This window comes from Dipodomys merriami, unplaced genomic scaffold (assembly GCF_024711535.1).
Source record: "Dipodomys merriami isolate MVZ:Mamm:240054 unplaced genomic scaffold, mDipMer1.0.p SCAF_37, whole genome shotgun sequence".
Lineage (NCBI taxonomy): Eukaryota > Metazoa > Chordata > Mammalia > Rodentia > Heteromyidae > Dipodomys > Dipodomys merriami.
The window spans coordinates 3859279-3878811 of NW_027205270.1; the positions used below are offsets into that span (position 1 = coordinate 3859279).

The 19533-nt window shown below is 45.7% G+C and overlaps 1 protein-coding gene across 2 annotated transcripts in view; it reads left to right on the top strand.

Annotated features, from left to right (window-relative positions):
• The window catches only part of Hk2 (hexokinase 2), a 198581-nt gene that overhangs the window by 170396 nt on the left and 8652 nt on the right, over positions 1-19533 (top strand). For both annotated transcript variants that reach the window (XM_069989070.1, XM_069989069.1), the window contains 11 exons: positions 494-642; positions 5449-5568; positions 6109-6204; positions 6913-7012; positions 7168-7351; positions 11103-11258; positions 12382-12615; positions 14050-14354; positions 15731-15879; positions 16086-16205; positions 19200-19295. In XM_069989070.1, coding sequence (XP_069845171.1) covers positions 494-642; positions 5449-5568; positions 6109-6204; positions 6913-7012; positions 7168-7351; positions 11103-11258; positions 12382-12615; positions 14050-14354; positions 15731-15879; positions 16086-16205; positions 19200-19295 — 1709 coding nt within the window. The remainder of the gene's footprint in view (positions 1-493; positions 643-5448; positions 5569-6108; positions 6205-6912; positions 7013-7167; positions 7352-11102; positions 11259-12381; positions 12616-14049; positions 14355-15730; positions 15880-16085; positions 16206-19199; positions 19296-19533) is intronic.

Genomic DNA, 19533 nt, shown 5'->3' on the forward strand with positions numbered 1-19533 from the left:
TCAGAAGGGGAAAAATTGGGAGAAAATGAGGGAGTGGCACTGTTAAAAAGGAAATGTATTCATTACCTGACTTATTAACTACAACTCCTCTGTACATCACCTTTACAATAAAATTTAAATTAAGAAGTGTAAGATCCATCGGTCATTATATCACTCATAGACAAGCAGTGTTCACTGAGGGACTCAGAGTTTTCAGTATTTAAAAAAGTTTTTGTTTGGTTGTTTATTTTGTGCTGGTATTAGGGCTTGCTGGTATCAGTGCCTGAGCCATATACCTTAGCTTTTTCATGATTAATTGTAGATAGATAAGTGTTTCTCAGATTGGTCTGCTTAGTCTGGTTTTGAACTGAGTTCCTCAGATCTTAGCCTCCTGGGTAGCTAGGATTACAGGCTTGAGACACGAGCATTGGCTAGGACTTTAAGTTATAGTTGATCTCTGTCAGGCAGTTGGATCCTTTTTCTAAACTAACTGTGGCTCTACCTTTGTTTATAGAACACGGTGAGTTTTTGGCTCTGGACCTTGGAGGGACAAACTTCCGCGTGCTCCGGGTAAGAGTGACAGACAATGGACTCCAGAAGGTGGAGATGGAGAACCAGATCTATGCTATCCCTGAGGACATCATGCGAGGCTCTGGCACACAGGTGTGGCTCTACAAACACCTCCCTTGGGATGGTCTTTCTTCATCTTCCCTTGCCACAGAGAGACAATCAAGATACCCTTGGACACTGGCACAGCAGTACTGTTTCCCCACAGCAGGAGATCTGGCTATTCCTGCCACGTTTTATGCCCAGAGGGTAGTCAGTAGTAAAAGGAATGAATGAGGGATAACTATGTAGGATGGCAATGACACATCTTGGAAAGGGCGGAGTCTGAGGTCTCCTTTAGTTCCTGTTCCTTCCCCTAAGCAGGCCCCTGCTAGGAAAAGAATTACTGATTATGAGCCGAGTGAGTGAGATATTTTTAGGTCCTTTATCTGTCTTTGGTGGTGGCTCAAAGGGTAAAGTTGTTTGCCTTGTTTAAAGGCTGAGGTTAGAGAAGGAATTATGTAGGGGTATCACCCACCTATCTCCAATACAGTGTTGGGAAAGAACCACAGAAGGGAAAGGCTTCTTCCACTGCTTTCCCATGCATGCATCATACTGGAATACTGAAAGGTTGAGACCTATATTTGAGCAATCTAGCTGATTCTGGGTTAGCAATGCCACCTGGCAGAGCCTCCACTTAATTTATCTGTAGAGAGAGATGATAGGACCTATAGATTGTGGGGTAGCTTCGAGACAATGCCTACTGTCTTTCCATGGGAGGTTTTGCATGTTCATCTAGCTGTTCTCCTACTGTGCTCTCAGTCTCTGTAGTCAGCAATTGCATTGTTCCCCTTCATGGGAGATATGGTCATGTGGCCACCTTTTCTTCTTCTGTTGCCTGTCTCTTATCCTGAATTCCCCACTCCAAATTACATATATTTGAAACCTGATAAACAAGACACAACCCCAAAAGAACACCTAAAGTTAATCTAGTATTGTGAAGAAGACTGGCAATGTCATGATAATGTGTTAGGTGGAGTCTCAGCTCCTACAATAGGTAGGGCCCAGGTACCGTACAAATAATCAGTTTTTGCAACATGTATATCATTTCCAACAGTGGTCTCTTAATGCAACATTCTCGGCGGCTCAGGAAATATCTCCTTCCTGACTCCAGGCCTTGTAACACTGGACTCTATCTGAAATTATATCAGCAAATGGTTCTTCCTTTAGTATGGCCATTTTCATGGCCATCTTTTGTTGTAACAAAGATCACTTGTTCAAATGAAGTACAATATCTCATTGGGCTAATTACCTTAGATTCACTCATGACTCTAATGTTACACTTTTTTTTTTGAGGCAAGGTATTTGTGTAGACCCCTAACTCAATCCTTCTGTCTTAGCATCCTGTGTGCTAGGATTGCAGGAATGCCCTGCTAAGGTTTTTTAAAAGTATATCTTATAGGCAGAAGAAGGAACAGAGCCTCCAACCAATAAGGAAAAAAAAACACAAAACAAAACAGGAAACTTCATAGAATGATGCCCTTTGAGCCTTTTTATGGCAGGGCGGTGTTAGTGCTTTCCCCTAGCATCTTATCCTTAAATCCTCAACTAACAGACCAGGAAGCAGATGGTCCTTCTCTTTTTCCCTTTAAAAAGGTATAAGATTTTTGAGCCCAAAACTAGCCCAAATAACTTTTTTGTCCTGTGTAAGACTACCAGTCACTTGGGGCACTGAGCACCTAAAATGTGTAATTTTAATTGTATATGTATATATGTGTATACATGCATACCTATAGTGCCAGTACTGGAGCATGAGCTCAGGGCTTCATGCTTTTTCACTCAAGGCTTGTGCTCTCATATTTCCACTTCCAGTTAATTGGAGATAAGAGTCTCCGGTTTGACTGTCCAGGCTACTTTTTGAACTGAGATCTTCAGATCTCTACCTCCTGAACAGTTAGGATTACAAGCGTGAGCCGCTGGTGCCTGCCTAAATTCTAATTAATGGAAATGACCAGAGATAGCTTGTGGCTACTGTCTGGATGAGGGCAGTATTTAAAGCCTCTTTGCTGCTTGTTTTCTCTGCCTTTCATTGGGAGGGCTGTTGGAAAGGGAACAGTGGTTAGGTCTAGGTGCGATCCTTGGCATCTCTGATGATTGCTTTATCTCTTTGCACAGCTTCCTTTCTTTGGATACAGTTACTTGTACTAGAGGTCTTTTTTTTTTTTTTTTTTTTTTCCCATTCCTGGGGCTTGAACTCAGGTCCTGGGTACTATCCCTGAGCCTTTTTGTGTTCAAGACTAATGCACTCTTACTTGAACCAATGCTCAAATTCCAGCTTTTTCTGAGTAGTTTATTGGAGATAAGGGTCTCACAAACTTTCCTGCCTAGGTTGGCTTTGAACCGAGATGCTCAGATCCCAACCTCCTGAGTAGCTAGGATTACAGGCATGAGCCACCAGTGCCTAGTGAACTAGAGATCATTTTGACTAGCCCATCAAGAAGGTGGCACTGGGAATATATGTAATATAACCTATATAATCTCTGAACAGACCAGAACCTTCTAAAAAAAATCTATCTGGAAACCCTTACATAATAATATATTTGGCATCTGTTCAAGTGAGTTAGGTCTGCTACTGATTCCTTTGGTCCTGGCTCTGCACTTGCCTGTCTTTGAGAATGTTTTGGTTTGGAAGTTGAAGGCCCAGCATCAGGTGGGTTAACTTTCCTGGGATCAAGGTATAGGGACAGAATCTACATGGGGCGTTCCCTTAGAGCTGGTTGTCTCCCAGACTAGACTGGCCTTATCTTTCTAGGTTTCTCCTGTTGACCTTCCCCAGGTTTTACAGAAACCTATAGGCTTGTCAGCCTCCCTCCCCTCTATCTCTCAGACCTTTTGTATATGCAAATAACACTTTCTCTGTCCTTTAAACTGCACTACATGAAGATCACCTCCAAGGCTTGTAAATAGTTGCTGGTGTTGCCCTCAGACTTTCTGCTACAGTATTTGTAAGATGATGAGAGAATGCTAAAATTTCTCTCTCTCCTCCCTTCCCTTCCCCCTTCCCTCCCTCCCCTCCCCCCTTCCTTCCTTCCTTCCTTCCTTCCTAGACCTGGGCACTGTTTTCAAGGCTAGCACTCTACCACTTGAGCCACAGCACCACTTCTGGCTTTTTTTGTTTATATGGTACTGAGGAACTAAACCCAGAGTTCATGCATGTTGGCAAGCACTCTACCACTAAGCCACATTCTTCTCTTTTCTTTGTGCTGGGGCTTGAATTCAGGACCTGGACACTGTACCTTAGCTTTTTTTTTCACTTTAAAAATTGTTATTATAAAAGGTGATGTATAGAGTGGGTACTGTCTCTTAAGTCAGGTAATGAATACATTTCTTTTTGGACAATGTCACCCCCTCCTTTGCTATCTTCCAGTTTTCCTTAGCTTTTATGCTCAAGGCCAGTGTTCTATCACTGAATGGTAGCTCCATTTCCAGCTTTTTAATGGTTCATTGGAGATGCATTTCATGGACTTTCCTGCCTGGGCTGCCTTTGATCTATGACCTTCAGATCTCAGCCTCCTGAATAGCTAAGATTATAGGTGTGAGGTACCATTATTGGCCTAAAATTGGCATTTTTAACATGTTTCCAGGTGAGGATGGTAGTGCTACTTGTCTAAGACAACCGTTTGACAATCTTCTGTGAAATCTTCATCTTGGCTTCTATCTGGAAAGGGAATGATGGGCGTTCACCCCCCCCACTCTCTCTCTCTCTCTCTCTCTCTCTCTCTTTCTCTGTCTCTCTGTCTCTCTTCTCTGTCCCTGCCTTGGTCTTTAGATTTTGCCTCTTGGTTAACCTGGTCTTTGGAATCTGCTCAGCCTTGCTGGCCTCTTGTGTGTCTGGTCACAGCCTCTCAGCATCTGGAGGGTCAACTTTGAGGATGCTAGTAGCAAGAAGGGAGCCATAAAGTTATGGGCTCTGGGGCTGATTAAAAAGCCCCGCTTTTGTGAATACAGCTTTCTCTAAGGCTTAGGAGCTATGGGTCCTGCTCAGCATGGTCACAGTTATTAGGTTCTTCTTCCACAAAACCCTTTTTATTCTTCAGTGCTCTTCATGGAGCACTGAATCTTCTGTTTTGAAATTAGAACACAAAGATAACCTCTTCAAATTGCCTCCAGGGGATTAGTTTTTTTAGAATGGACAGAAAATATAAAAGTTGCTTATTTTGTTGAGTGGATTCATAGATTGCCAGTGGCCTACCCTTCCCCCAGTCACAAGAAACAGGGATGCTAAAAATACTTCTTGGCAGTGACTTGAGCTTTTCCTTTCTGGTAAGGTAATCAGTTGGGTATCTTGGATGGGGCCACCAAAGTATGTTCTGTTCTTTGGGCATGCGTTAAATTTCTGATAATGTTGGCCATAATTTCTCCCTCTGTACAATTATTTTGACACACAAGTTTAAATGGAAGATATTATATAATTAGCCCTAGAGCAAAGCCCTTACATGCATTGGTAACTCTGAGGAGAAGTCTATGTGTATAGATGAGCAAATGAAGACTTCAGAGTTGTAAGGATCTGGCATAACTTTAACTAGCTTTTTTTTTTTTTTTTTTTTGTCAGCCATGGGGCTTGAACCCTGGGCCTGGGTGCTGTCCCTGAGCTCTTCTGCTCAAGGCGAGCACTCTACCACTTGAGCCACAGTACCACTTCTATTTTTTTGGTGGTTCATTGGAGATAAGAGTCTCACGGACTTTCTTGCTCTGGCTGGCTTTGAACCACGATCTTGGATCTCAACCTCCTGAGTAGCTAGGATTACAGGTGTGAGCCACTGGTGCCGAGCTTTAGTTTTTTTTTCTAGGCCAATAGCCCAGGTTCTTCTCTCTATGCTTTCTACCTCCTTGATTATCTTTTCCTGTGTCATCTGTCCTTAGTTGTTTGACCATATTGCTGAATGCCTGGCCAACTTCATGGATAAGCTACAAATCAAAGACAAGAAGCTCCCACTGGGCTTTACCTTCTCATTCCCCTGCCACCAGACTAAACTAGATGAGGTAAGATGCTTCACCCTTGGGGTTGGAAGGACTAGGAACAACTCCCAGGCCACCTGCTACCTTTGGGTGGGTGGTGGCCTTGACCTGTGATGCAGATGAAGTTTCAGTTGAGAGTCCTGGGTGACTGTGTGTAGTTGTGAGAGCAAGGTGAAGAAGTACCAGGGGGACATGCTCTGTCACCTCTCTCCCTGGACATTCCACAGTGTTTCTATTTCACTGAAGATAACAGAATGTAACATCAGGAAATCATTTGATTTGAAGTATTATGAGTGAGACTCTTGAAAGAATGAGTGATTTCTAGGGACATATGTCTTATTTTGATAGTTCTATGTCCTGCCTTTTCTAGGAGCAACAAATCCTGAAGGAATCATTCATTTAATCTGCTTTCCTGGTTTCTGGTGGCCCAAGTTTCTTCTTTCCTGGCCAGACAGGAAATAATCGACAAATTCAGTCATGACTGTGCTGATGATGACTGTTGGAGGAATGTGGTTTGCATTTTACTTGTGAGAAGTCAATGTTTATTCTTTGATCCTTTTCTAGAGTTTCCTTGTCTCATGGACCAAGGGGTTCAAGTCCAGTGGAGTGGAAGGAAGAGATGTGGTGGCTCTGATCCGAAAGGCTATCCAGCGGAGAGGGGTGAGTGTTAGTGGGGGTAAGCAAGAACTTGGAGTTTATAGGCTGTTTTGTGTCCACTCTGAAATCTATCCCTGTCCTCCAACTCAGCACGAGAACTTTCTATAGAACTTAAGGAAAGATTTGCCTTTTTCTTTCCTGCTGTATATTTACCCCATAATTTTGTGTATGATCAGATGCCTTTGGGGTTTTGAAGTTAATATGATACAGGAAAACTCCTGAAGACTTGAATATCACTGTCAAGTAAGAAAGTCTATGTGACTTGGATAAGAAGATGGAATGGGTCAGAGAGAGGAAAAGTTAGGGCTAGCAGAAGAGAAGCTAAGGAGATTTGAGGAGGGTGAGATGGAAAGAAAGAAGGTGAGGAGATGGAAGAGGATGAAGAGAAGGAGGAGGAAGAAGAGGAGAGGTAAAGCTGGAAAAGACAAGATAGGCTGTTCTTAGTGCAGCTCTGTCTATAAACCAGACCACAGGGTGGCATCAGGAAAATGGTCCTCCATGATATGGGGGATCAGGGTAAAAGTGAGGTGCTGTTTGGCTGGGTCTGGACCTAGATTTCTAGCTCTAACCTTGGGTGTTGAGTTGGGTTTATAAGGGGGCAGGCAGCCTTGAGTTGCACTTGAGCTCGGCTTCTTGGCACCCTTCCTCTATCTTCACACTTGTTTCCCTTCTGTGATGGTGAAGGTCAGAGCCCTTCTTTGATCTCCACAGGACTTTGATATTGACATTGTGGCTGTGGTGAATGACACAGTTGGGACCATGATGACCTGTGGTTATGATGACCAGAACTGTGAGATTGGTCTCATTGTGGGTGAGTGAACACCTGCTGCGAGCGCTGGGTGCTGTCCCATGCAGCACAGGAATGTGGGCTAGTGAGGGAAGAAGGATCTGTCTCTGCCCAGGCTAGAGATGGGTGGGGCATCCATCAGCACAGGTGGGTGCTGAGTGGTCCCTTGCTTTGTCTAGGCACTGGCAGCAACGCCTGCTACATGGAAGAGATGCGCCATATTGACATGGTGGAGGGCGATGAGGGGCGGATGTGCATCAACATGGAGTGGGGGGCCTTTGGGGATGATGGCACACTCAATGACATCCGCACTGAGTTTGACCGGGAGATCGACATGGGCTCGCTGAACCCTGGGAAGCAACTGTAAGTGGGTCTTTTCTGTGGGTGGATGGGGTGGAACAGGGGGGCTGAGGTTGGGCTGCTGGGGTTGCTTTCATCTTCTTTGTTTAAACATTCTTCCATCATTCCTGAAAGGTTGCCAAGACACACACTGATGAGGAGAATGTGAGAGGGCCTGACAGAATTAGCAGTCACTTTGGAAAGTCTTATTCTAAGTATATTAGCTCTTCCCTTTCTTTCTACCTTATTTTAATTTTTAAACTCAGGGCCTGGGCACTATCCCTGAGCCTTTTCACTCAAGGCTAGCACTCTACCACTTTGGGCCGCAGCTCCATTTCCAGTTTCCTGGTGGTTAGAAATGAGTCTCATGGACTTTCTTGCCTGGGCTGACTTTGAACCATGCTCCTCAGATCTCATTCTCCTGAGTAGCTAGGAGTACAGGTGTGAGCCCCCAGCACCAGGCTTCTCTTTCCATCTTCTATGGAAATTTTCCATAGAAGTGTGAGTCACATTAAAAAAAAAGCCACACTGTCTGATCAAAATGAGGGTCTCAGAAAGCCCCTTTGGTCTGTCTCACGCCATCATTGCCCAGGTTTTGAAGCTATGAGTGGTTTCTCATTGCTCGCCCACACAATCTTGGGGTATCCTGTCCTGCTGCAGGCAGACAGAGCTGGAGGAAAATTGGGTTTAAGAGCATTTTTGGCCTTGTCACGTTCTAGGGTGGATTGGAGGAAGGAACCTAGCATTTTTTGAACCCTGAATGCTATGTACTTTACCATGGCCAGACTTGATTTCTTGTTACTTTTGACTCTTACAAAACATTATTTCCATTTCCCATTTACCCAATGCCTCTGTTGAAGATCTTGAGACAGGATTGTTGCAAGCACTGACGACAGTTGCAAAAACAATTTTGAGCAATGCAGCACCTCTGTGGTCTCCTTGGCACTGTAACTGTTTTAGGAAACCTTTCCACTCCGATCTCTAGGGAGAAACAAACCAGTTCTGTGAACTGCGACAGTGGTGGATAGCCTTTTTCTTTATCAGAGAGTTTCTGCTCCCCTCCCACCCCCAAGCCTACTTTCTTTAAGTCACAAGCTTCTCTCCCATGTTGAAATGTGAGCCCATGTACTTGAACTTTTTTCGGAACATAACTACTTGTGTCTGCCTTGGGTGATGAGAGAGTTTATGAGCTGAGAAGTCGCCTCTCAATGTCTGACCCCATTAATGAGGCACACACCCATGTCATTTCTGAGGAGCTGTGTGCCCTCTGACGTGTCCAAAGACAAAATGACCAGCCAGGCCTTGGCAACACACCCCTGCTTATTCTCAGACAAGACCGGAGAGGGGAAGACGTCTTGCAAATTGTGTGGTTGTCCTGAAGTCATGATAGACAGTGTTACTGCCTATCAGGAAATGCTCTCTCCTCCTCCTCGCCTGTGCTCCAGTAGAGCCAGCTTTGTGGGAGAAAATGTGACACAGCAGACATGTACATTCCTTACTGTTATTTGTTTTTTGGTATTTGTAGGGAGGCTTGAACTCAGGGTTTTATAATCTCTCTTGGGCTGGTATTTGACCTCTCAAGCCATACATCCATCTTCTTTTTTCTTTCTTTTCTTTTTTTTTTCTTCTCTCGTTGCTGGTTAATTAGAGATAAGAGTCTCAGACATTTCTGCTTGGGCTGGCTTCAAACTGCCCAGTCTTCAGATTGCAGCTTCCTGATTAGCTAGGATTATAGGGGTGAGCCACCAGCACCCAGCTGAATTCCCTACTGTTAAAGCCAGGCTACCACTGAGGTGGAGACCTATATTGGTGCCTTCCCCACCCCCTTTTTTTTGGGGGGGGGGTCCGGTCGTGGGGCCTGGGCACTGTCCCTCAGCTCTTCAGCTCAAGGCTAGCACTCTACCACTTGAGCCACAGCGCCACTTCCAGCTTTTTTCTTTTTGCTTATGTGGTGTTGAGGAATCGAACCCAGGGCCTCATGCATGCAAGGCAAGTGCTCTACCACTGAGCCACCTTCCCAGCCCACCCCCCTCCTCTTTTTTTTAAGACAAGGGCTTACTGTATAGCCCAGGTTAGCCTGAAGCTCACCATCCTCCTGCCTCAACCTCCCAAGTGCAGGGGTTACATGTGCTTATCACCATACCTGGCTTTGCTTCAGTAATTTCAAAGCATCTTATGCTTAGAGCAATGCTTCCGGCTCTCCCTTTGCCCTCATCCTTCCCTACCTTATCTGGCATTGTTTTTTGTTTGTTTGTTTTTTGGTTTTGGCAGTTCTAGGGTTTGAACTCAGGGCCATGGATTGTTAGGCAGGCTCTCTACTGCTGTACCATGCCTCCAGCCTTTTATTATGCTATTATTATTATTGTTATTATTATTTTGAGATATGGTCTCCCTGCATGGGCACACACCTGGAATGAGATTGCCTAGTTAGTGAATGCTTTCTATTATAGTTGGGATGACATGTGCATGCTGAGATCTCTAACTTTTCTTGTGTGTGGGTTTTTGTTTTTGTTTTTGTTTTGTCTAGTCTTGGAGCTTGAACTCAGGGCTGGACACTGTCCTTGAGCTTCTTTTGCTCAAGGCTAGCGCTCTACCACTTGAGCCACAATGCCACTTCTGGCTTTTTCTGTTTATGTGGTACTGGGGAATCCAACCCAGGTCTTTATGCATCTTAGGCAAGCACTCAACCATGAAACCACATTCCCAGCCCCTCTTTCAACTTTTCTGCCTAAGCTGTCCTGGAACAGTGATCCTCCCAGTCTCAGCCCCCTATGTAGCACAGATGACAGACATCTATAATTGTGCCCAGCCACCAATTGAGAAAGGAGTCTATGGTGTGTGCTCAGGCAGGCCTCAAACTAAGACTCTCCCTGTCTCAGCCTCCCAAATAGCTAGGATTCCAAGTGTGAGTCGCTAGTACCTGGCTGACCTTGGGTTTGGGGCAAGTTACCTCCTAAGGGCCTGGGTTTTCTCTCTGGAAGGCAATTCTAAGCCCCTGTCATCTTTCTGCTCTGCTGCCTCCTTGTCTCTGTAGCTTATTCTAGTTAGTACCATAGTTTCTGTTGCCTCCTGTTCCCCAGATCCACATTTTTTTCTGAGACACCAAGTGGTCTTAAAAAAGAAAATTGCCAGGGCTTGGTTTCCCATGGTCCTGGCTAGAAAGACTAAAATTCTAAAGCAAACAGTGTCACCTAGTGTTGAGAAATTAAATTAGCCAACTGGTTTTGTAGTTTGAAGGCCATCTTTCTGAAATATACCTCTTACCTTTACCTACCTTCCCAGCTTTTGTTGTCTTCATCCCCAGATTCTCAAGATCTGTCCTGGGCTTTCTTCCTTCTACCCTTGCTCTGTTACTCCGTGTCTGTCCCAGGTTGTTTTCCTGTCTGTCCCAGGTTTTTTTTTAGTCCATTTTCTCAGGAATGAACAATGGGCCACAAGGGCAGGGCATTGTGAGTGGAAGAGTGGCTATATCCGTCCTCCTTGTTTAATCAGAATTCCCCTACATATGAAGCATACTTTATCTCAAGTTTGGCCTATCTGTCCTTTTCTATATAGTCTAAGGTCAGCTAGCCTGCAGGACTGTCCCAGCACAGTCCTCACAACCACCCGAGCTGTCACAGCTCTGGACATCTGATCCCTGGGTAGTGACACCTACGTTAATTCTTAATTGTACATACCCTGACTTCTAAAGTGTATGGATGTCTCACCTTCCTATGAAAGTTGCATGTCCATTAATGGTGGGGACATCATTGTTCTGGTTTACTTCTCCCCGCAGATTTGAGAAGATGATCAGTGGGATGTACATGGGGGAGCTGGTGAGGCTCATCCTGGTGAAGATGGCCAAGGAAGAGCTACTCTTTCAGGGGAAGCTCAGCCCAGAACTCCTCACCACAGGCTCCTTTGAGACCAAAGATGTTTCAGATATTGAAGAGTAAGTTTCTGGTCCCACCAATTCACTGAGTCTCTAAAATTGGGGCAGGCAGTTGGAAAACAAGTAAGGGGTATTTTATTTTTTGTTTTTATTTCCTACCTGTTAAGAAGGGCCACAAGAGGGTCTCAGGTGTCCAGTGCTAGGTCTGTGATTTCACTTACTCATCTCTACTCTTGTCCATTTCAGTAAGTGGCTTCCATGTACTGAGACTTGTCCATTTCCTTGGGCTTAGAGCAGGAGGCATTAAAACACTTAATAACTCATGTTCATCTGTTTCCTTGTCCTTCTCCTGAACCTCTGACATTCCATTCCACATTGGCAGTTTCTCCAAAAAGAAAAAAAAATTACTCTGATCCCTGTTTCATAACCAAGAATTAGGCTCTGGGATGCTCAAAGATGCAGGCACTTATTCCCACAGCTCAGTAAAGATGGTTGGGATATTTTTCAACAAACAATATCCTAAGAATTGAGCCCAGAGTTCTGTTTTTGAGATTTCCATTTGGACAATGAGGAGGTCCTGTGGTTTAAGGATCCAGATATGAAGAGGAACTTCAATGTCAAAGAAAGATGTGAAAACCCCTTAGAAGAACTGTACCTACTATTTGCTCAGCCCAGAAGGGACATGAGTACTCTTACAGAGTGCTTTTATTTCCCCAGAAGGGCACTTAGGTCACAGTTTGGGGCCTTTCCCACCATCTTCAGGCACAGATAGACAGAGGGTAGGAGTGGCTCCTACAGCCAGACTCATGTTCAGAAGCCACTGATGGCTGAGACTCCCTTCTATCTAAGCCAAGTGAATAGCACAAGTTCATACTCAGTGTGTGAAGCACCGTGAACAGAGCTTCTCCTCCTATAGTTTGCATAAAAGAATTTCTGGTTATCCTCTTGCGGGAAGAAAAGGACACCTAGAAGGACAGTGCAGAATAGCACTTGATGTACGTTTGTGTCTGTATGATGTTCCAGGAGAGGACTGGTTTATACTCTTCCTTTTTGCCCTCTCCCCACATCCCACCCCAGCCCTGGCAGGAATTTTCTATAGCTGGGGGGCTTCCTTGCCAGCCCACAGCTCCTTTCACTGGCTACAGCAAAACAGACATGCACACGTAATCTTTTCATTTTGCAGGGAAAAAGATGGTCTCCAGAAGGCCTACCAGGTCCTGGTGCGTCTGGGCATAGATCCACTGCAGGAGGACTGCGTGGCTACTCACCGGATCTGCCAGATCGTGTCCACGCGCTCAGCCAGCCTCTGTGCGGCTACTCTGGCTGCTGTGCTGTGGCGCATCAAGGAGAACAAGGGGGAGGAACGCCTGCGCTCCACCATTGGCGTGGATGGCTCCGTCTACAAGAAACACCCCCAGTGAGTCAAGTGTCCTAGTGCCCAGAGTCATGGAGCCTCCAGAGCACTTGGGACCTGGTTGACTCCATGAATCAGCTGCATTTCATATTCCTTAGAATGGAAGGCCTTTGCAAAAGAAAAGTCAGATGAAAGGCATTTCTAGTTTTTCTGTCTGACTGTGGTATTTAATGAATCCTATCCTGTCCATGATTTGATCCTTTGGTTCATATCTACCCAAATATTCATATACCCATTGGGCTTTAGTGGTCTTTCTCTGTGCTCACTTATTTCTCATCATTTTTCTCCTAATGAGGCCCAGGTCAATGTGCCTTCATGAACTGAACTGGTTACGGCAGAAGTCTTAGGACCTGAGATTCCTTAGCTGTTCAGCCCAGTGCTTCTAAATCTTTAATGTGCAGGCAGAGCACCTAGAGACCTTGTCTACAGGCAGATTCTGAACCTGAAGGGATGAGGATGGCCCTGAGATCCCACTTGTGTGTGTGTGTGTGTGTGTGTGTGTGTGTGTGTGTGTGTGTGTGTGTGTGTGTGTGTGTGTGTGTGTGTGTGTGTGTGTGTGTGTGTGCTCACGCGCACGCGCGCACGCGCCAGTAGTAGGGCTTGAATTCAGGGCCTAGGGCACTGTCCCTCAACTTTCACACTCAAGGCTACTTGAGCTACAGTCCTAATTCTAACTTTTTGCTGGTTACTTGGAGCTCAGACCTAATAGACTTTCCTTCCTGGGTGATTCAAACCTGGATCCTCAGATCTCAGCCTCCTGAGTAAAGATTACAGGCATGAACCACCACTGATGTTAAGCTGAGATAACATATCTTGAACAATGGCCAATGAAGTTGCTGCCCTGTAGATCATACATGGAGTAGTGGCAAGCTCCTGGCTCAAAGCTGCTACCATCCTGAGAGTTTCTTGATGAACAAATCTATTGTCTTCAGCTCTATTCAGACATTTTTGGGATCCATGGCAGGAACTGAGAAAAGAGGCCAAAACATCAGACAAAAGGCATTTCAAACTTTTCTCCTGGGATCTTTCCAGGGCAGCATCAAGTACAGTAGGGGATAGAATGTGAAAAGCAGGTGGATAGCCACCATCAGATTCTGTCATCAGGCTCCCTAGTGGTGGCTTGCTGCACCTGATTGGGTGCACAAGCTGTGGCCTGGCCTACTGGCCCTATCAGTGAGGACCATGTGGCTTCATGTGACTGCATGTATGAGACAGTGACTTGTTAGAAGGACTCTTTGCTTTCAGTGGAGGATAAACCCAGCCAGGGTGGTCATAGTTGACTAGCTTGAGTTATCAGATAGTGGCCTACGAGGTGGGAAAGAGTGGAGAGAGGAAATTCAGAGCAGCTAGGGGGAGGCAGTGGGCTTCAGTGCCATCATGTTATACCACTGACTTTAACTGTGGATGCCTGTCTCTTACCCACTTGGGTGGCTGTAGTTTTGCCAAGCGTCTTCATAAGACTGTGCGGCGGCTGGTGCCTGACTGTGATGTTCGCTTCCTCCGCTCTGAGGACGGCAGTGGCAAAGGAGCAGCTATGGTGACAGCGGTGGCCTACCGGCTGGCTGACCAACACCGAGCCCGCCAGAAAACCCTGGAACCTCTGAAGCTGAGCCGTGAGCAGCTTCTGGAGGTGAAGAGGAGGATGAAGGTGGAAATGGAGCGAGGTCTGAGCAAGGAGACTCACGCCATTGCCCCTGTGAAGATGCTGCCCACCTATGTTTGTGCCACCCCTGATGGCTCAGGTACAAACCAGGGATGCCACCAGGAAGGCTTTTTACTGTGGTGTTGATGTTCAGGGAGGGCTTCCTTAGTATTAGTCTTAGCTGTTTAAATCAGGACATGTCTCTGCAGCTGCATTATTCTAAGAGAATTCTGGTGGTCCATAAAGTCAACAAGGGCTTCCTCTGAAAAAGGCAAATAGTAATAATCTTAACCTACTCTCTCTCCCACTTTTGTTAATCCATTTATTATTTGTTAACTATTAAAGATTAGCAGTTAGTTTTATTAACAAATTGGTGTATATGGTAGAAAACAGAGTCATAGAGAAGTTATGAAACACTCCTAAGTTTTTTTATAACTAGACAGTGTCAGAGCTGAAATTCACATTCATCAGTTCAGGTCCCAGAATAAGCTCTCATGATTACCACATTATTCTGTGTCAGGCCATAAACTGTATTCCATGATTTAGATTTGGCCCTGGTTCGCTTGCTTGCTTATTTATTTATTTAGTGAGGGGCTTGAACTCAGGGTACTCTTCCTTAGCTTTCTTTGTTCAAGGCTATAATACTCTACCACTTGAGCCACAGCTCAACATCCATTTAGTGCTGGCTAATGGGAGGTAAGTGTCTCTAGTATTTTACCTGGCTGACTTTGAACTGTGATCCTCGGATCTCAGCCTCCTACCTCGCTAGGATTACAGGTGTGAGGCACTGGCACTTGGCCTAGATTTACTTTTGTAAATAGTTTATCAGCATGCAGCTATCCCCATTCATCTATAATACAAATTGTTTATGATGGCTTTCCTCTTCCCTGGCAAAATGGAGTGGTTGCTCCAGACTCTATGGCCCACAGAAGAACAGTTCCTTCTGCCTCTGGTGAAAGTCTTAAGAACTTACTAACAGTTTTTCTCCAGATCAGAGAAAATGATCTGTGAGATCAGTGTAGCATGGATGGTATAGGCTCTACAGGTAGAACTGGAGTTCGGTCTGTGCTTACCTTTCCATAAGAGGTTACCTAAGGGTGGGAGGAAGACTAAGTGTGAAGCTTATAGCTCATTGGAATTGCCCAGCAAAAGACTGTTGTTCATTTTTTAAAATTTCCTTTCAAGTTCCCTTAAAGAATTGCACTTTTCTGTTTTATTCTAGAATCTAACCCGGGGTGACATTTGATTTGGCACAAATGGCGCATTTAGTTTGAAGCTATATCCCCATTTCCTGTGTGCATTCTGACAGTTCAGGCCCAATATAGGAACTCATTGAAAACCACCAAGGAGCCAGAAGGACTTTCTTTGCTGTTAGCTGGAGCTCTGTCCACTCCGTCACCTTCTGAAGTGTGGGCCTCTGTGGATGAACAGCTATCAGGAAGGTGCATAAACCAGCATCTTTTTTCTTCTCTTCAGAGAAAGGGGATTTCTTGGCTTTGGACCTCGGAGGAACCAATTTCCGGGTCCTTCTGGTTCGTGTGCGGAACGGGAAGCGGAGAGGAGTGGAGATGCACAACAAGATCTACGCCATTCCGCAGGAGGTCATGCACGGCACAGGGGAGGAGGTGAGGCCCGGGGCTCCTGGGAAAGCCTGAGAGTCCTCCCTGTCCTCAAAGATAGCACCTTCTCTGCTCACCCGGGGCCCTGGAGAGCCAGTGTCGTCTCAGGCTCATGATAGCCTGTCTTCCTTCTGGGTGGAAGGGCCCTGCTGCTGGAGGCAGCCTTCCCTGGCCGCAGCCCCTTCCTCAGCCGTCCCATCTTCTCTCTGCAGCTCTTTGACCACATCGTCCAATGCATCGCCGACTTCCTGGAGTACATGGGCATGAAGGGTGTGTCCCTGCCTCTGGGTTTCACCTTCTCCTTCCCCTGCCAGCAGAACAGCCTGGATGAGGTAACAGTTCCTTCCTAGAGGACTCTTTTGGGGGCTTTACTGACCATCAGCTAGCCCGAGTTTGGAGCAGGAGCAAAAGTTGAGCTGAAGCCAGGTGCCAGTGGCTCTCCCTCTGTAATTCTAGCTACTCAAGGAGGCTGAGATCTGAGGATCACAGTTTGAAGTCAAGAAAGTCCATGAAGACTCTTATCTCCAATTAACTAACAAGTGGAGCTGTGGCTCAAGTGGTAGGACGCTAGCTTAGGTGTCCTAAAGAAGCTCAGGGACAGGGTTCAGGCCCTGACCCTGAGTTCAAGCCCCAGTATCAGCACACACAAAGATGAACTGAGAGGAAGGAAACAAGGTCATGAATAGCCATTGGAAGGTAGGAAGGGAGCCCCTACCTTAGTCACGGCTCATTAAGTAGGTTAGCTTGGATTCACCAGTCTTTGGGACTGGTTCATCAAAATATTAAGCCACATGTTTAGAGTACTCTGTGGCACATACTACGCTGGTCTTCCTCTGTGCATTATCTCATTTAATCCACACAGTGACTATATAATAGGTATTTGTATATCCATTCGACAGAGAGGAAGATGATTTGCAGTGTTGCTGAGTGGTTTGCTCCACCTAGTCTAGCAATGGCCAAGCCATGATTTGAATTCTAGTTTCTTCACATCTAAACTCCAGTGCTCAGATTCTGCCCTCCTACTCTGTAGGCCCTTGATAGGGGCCCAGGAGGTTTTCCTTCTATCTCGATGCACTGTTTATTCTGTGCATCTGTTTATTGTATCGATGCACTGGTTTATTATCTTTTTATTGTATCGATGCACTGGTTATTCTGTGGTTTCATTCCCTTTGATTTGCCTTGGATGGATGAACAGGTGGGTGAAAGTCTGGTGCTCTAGATGTTCAGGACATGAGTTAGTTGAAAAGTGGAAGAGAACTGAACAGGCAGTGCTTGGATCTGAGCTGATGACTTCATTGTCAAGAGTAGTTGATCCTTTCATGTCACAGCCAGCATATATGCAAGCTGCAGGTTGAAACTTGCCAGCATATATCCTTCCAGGCTTTTTCCTATGTGTGTAGGGGTGAGAGTGTGATTGGTTTTAAACATAGGTCTTGGAGCTTGCCAGGGAGATGCTGTACTACCATGCCTCCAGCCCTATTTTTTTCCTGCCTGTCCTTGTACTTGAACTCCTGGCCTGGGCTCTGTCCCTGAGCCTCTCTGTGCTCATGGTTAGTGCACCACCACTTGAGCCACAGCACCACTTCTGGCTTTTTCTGTTTATGTGCTACTGAGGAATTGAACCCAGGGCTTTATGCATGCTATTTAAGCACTCTACCACTAAGCCACATTCCATCATCCAGCCCTATTTTTTATGCCTGTTATTTGGAGGTAGGATCTTGCTTTTTCACCTACGCCCACACCTGGACAGTGATCTGCCTGTTTTATGCTTCCCAATGTAGACAGGATAATAGGTACACACAGCTAAGTCCAGCTATTGGTTGAAGGGGGTTCTCATGAATTTGTTGCCTGTGCTGGCCTTGAACTACAATCCTCCTGATCTCAGTGCCCCAAATGGCTAGGATTATAGATGTGAGCCACTGGTACCTTGCCCTAAAAATTTTAAGCAGATGCTATCCAACGCATCAGGCAAGCTGGAGGTTACGTTAACGGTTACTGTCTGAATTGTTAAGATTTAAGATCACTGTGCTATATGTTCTGAGTTCCTATAAGGAGCAGATGTTAAGTGCAGAGCTATAAAAGTTAAGAGCCAACAAAGCAGAAGGCTCTTGTTGGCTCTAGTGAGCTCATCTTGCTGATGGAGGCACACAAACCAACCTGGGGGCCCTTTGGCTGTATTTACTCATCACTCACCTTGGGCAAGCCTCACAGCTGTTTGGAGCCTGGTGTTGTCTTATTATAAGGATCACTTTTAATGATGTTGGTGTTATTTGGATATTCTATAAACTTTAAAGTGCCAAATGCAAACTTTTGCCAGAGATAGGACTGATTTGCATACAAGAAGGGCAAAGACAAGCACACTCTTGTGTGGATGTGGGTGTGTAAGACAGGGTTCCACAGGAATACGCTTTGTTCTTCTGGATCTCTTGGGATCTAGCCACAGTGTGACACATCCAGGCTGATGAAAGAAATGCTCAGGCAGCAGGGCATGAACCATGAACAAACCTGAGACAACCATGCAAGTTGGTGGTATGAGCCCACTCTGGGCACACCACCCACTGTCCTAGACATTTGAGAAAGGGATCTTGATGTGCTCGTTGCTGATGGCTGCACAGTACAGAGGGCTCTGGGGAATAAACACCTGTTCCATGTGCAGAGCTGATGGGCAGATGACCTGTGTGATGACCCTGTGACACCGCAAAAGGCGCATTAAAGATGAGCCTGCATCTTTAATGGATTCTGAGGAGCCTGGAGGGACTCCTGACTGACAGATGGAGGGGATGGGGGTAGGATGTGCTTCCTGCTAGCCATGGACAAGGCATTGGTTTGTTTCATACTGCAGTCTAGAAATTCAGAGACCCACAATTGGCCTTTGTGATGTGAATACAGGATGAGAGCAGGGTACACTAGTTAGTGTAGCAAGAAAACAAGTGTATAGGGGCTTCTGCATAGTGCAGATGGACCCAGCAGGCCTTGGTGAGAGCCCTGTTCCTCTCTTCAAACTGTAGGTCTTGGATGAGGTATCCCAGTGGTTTAGTTACCTGTATGGTGGGTGTGATCCTGGTCAATGTTCCACAGGGTGGCTGCGAGGATTAAATGATGTAACACAGGTGATGTGCTTAGCCTAGGTGCACAGCATAGTCAGTAGTCCAGGCAGTAGTCAGTAAATCTAAGTCGTCAGTAACTTAGAAGCAAGTTTAGGGTTATTTGTGGATGAGATGACTGGCTATTCCCGGGAATCTGTCTGAGCTGGGAGGAGAATGTGCTTCAGGAATGGTTGGGTGTCCATTTCTGATGTCTCCTCCATGTGCATGTGTGAATTTTAGAGCATTCTGCTCAAGTGGACAAAGGGTTTCAAGGCGTCTGGCTGTGAGGGCGAGGATGTGGTCACCTTGCTGAAGGAAGCAATTCACCGGCGAGAGGTGAGAGAGCCGTGGTATGGTAAGGCCCTGTGCATCCATTCCCTGATATCTGAAATGATCCACGTGTTCAGAGGTTGGGGGCAACATTTGAGTGTGGTTGCTTTGGTTGGGGGAACATTAACTTATCACTCATAAATAGTTAAGTATTTGCTGTCCGTCAAGCCCTGCTCTGGACATAAAGAGTCAGGAAGGACTCCAAGGAAGTTTTATTCTGTGCCCAGGATGTGGTAGTGGTGGT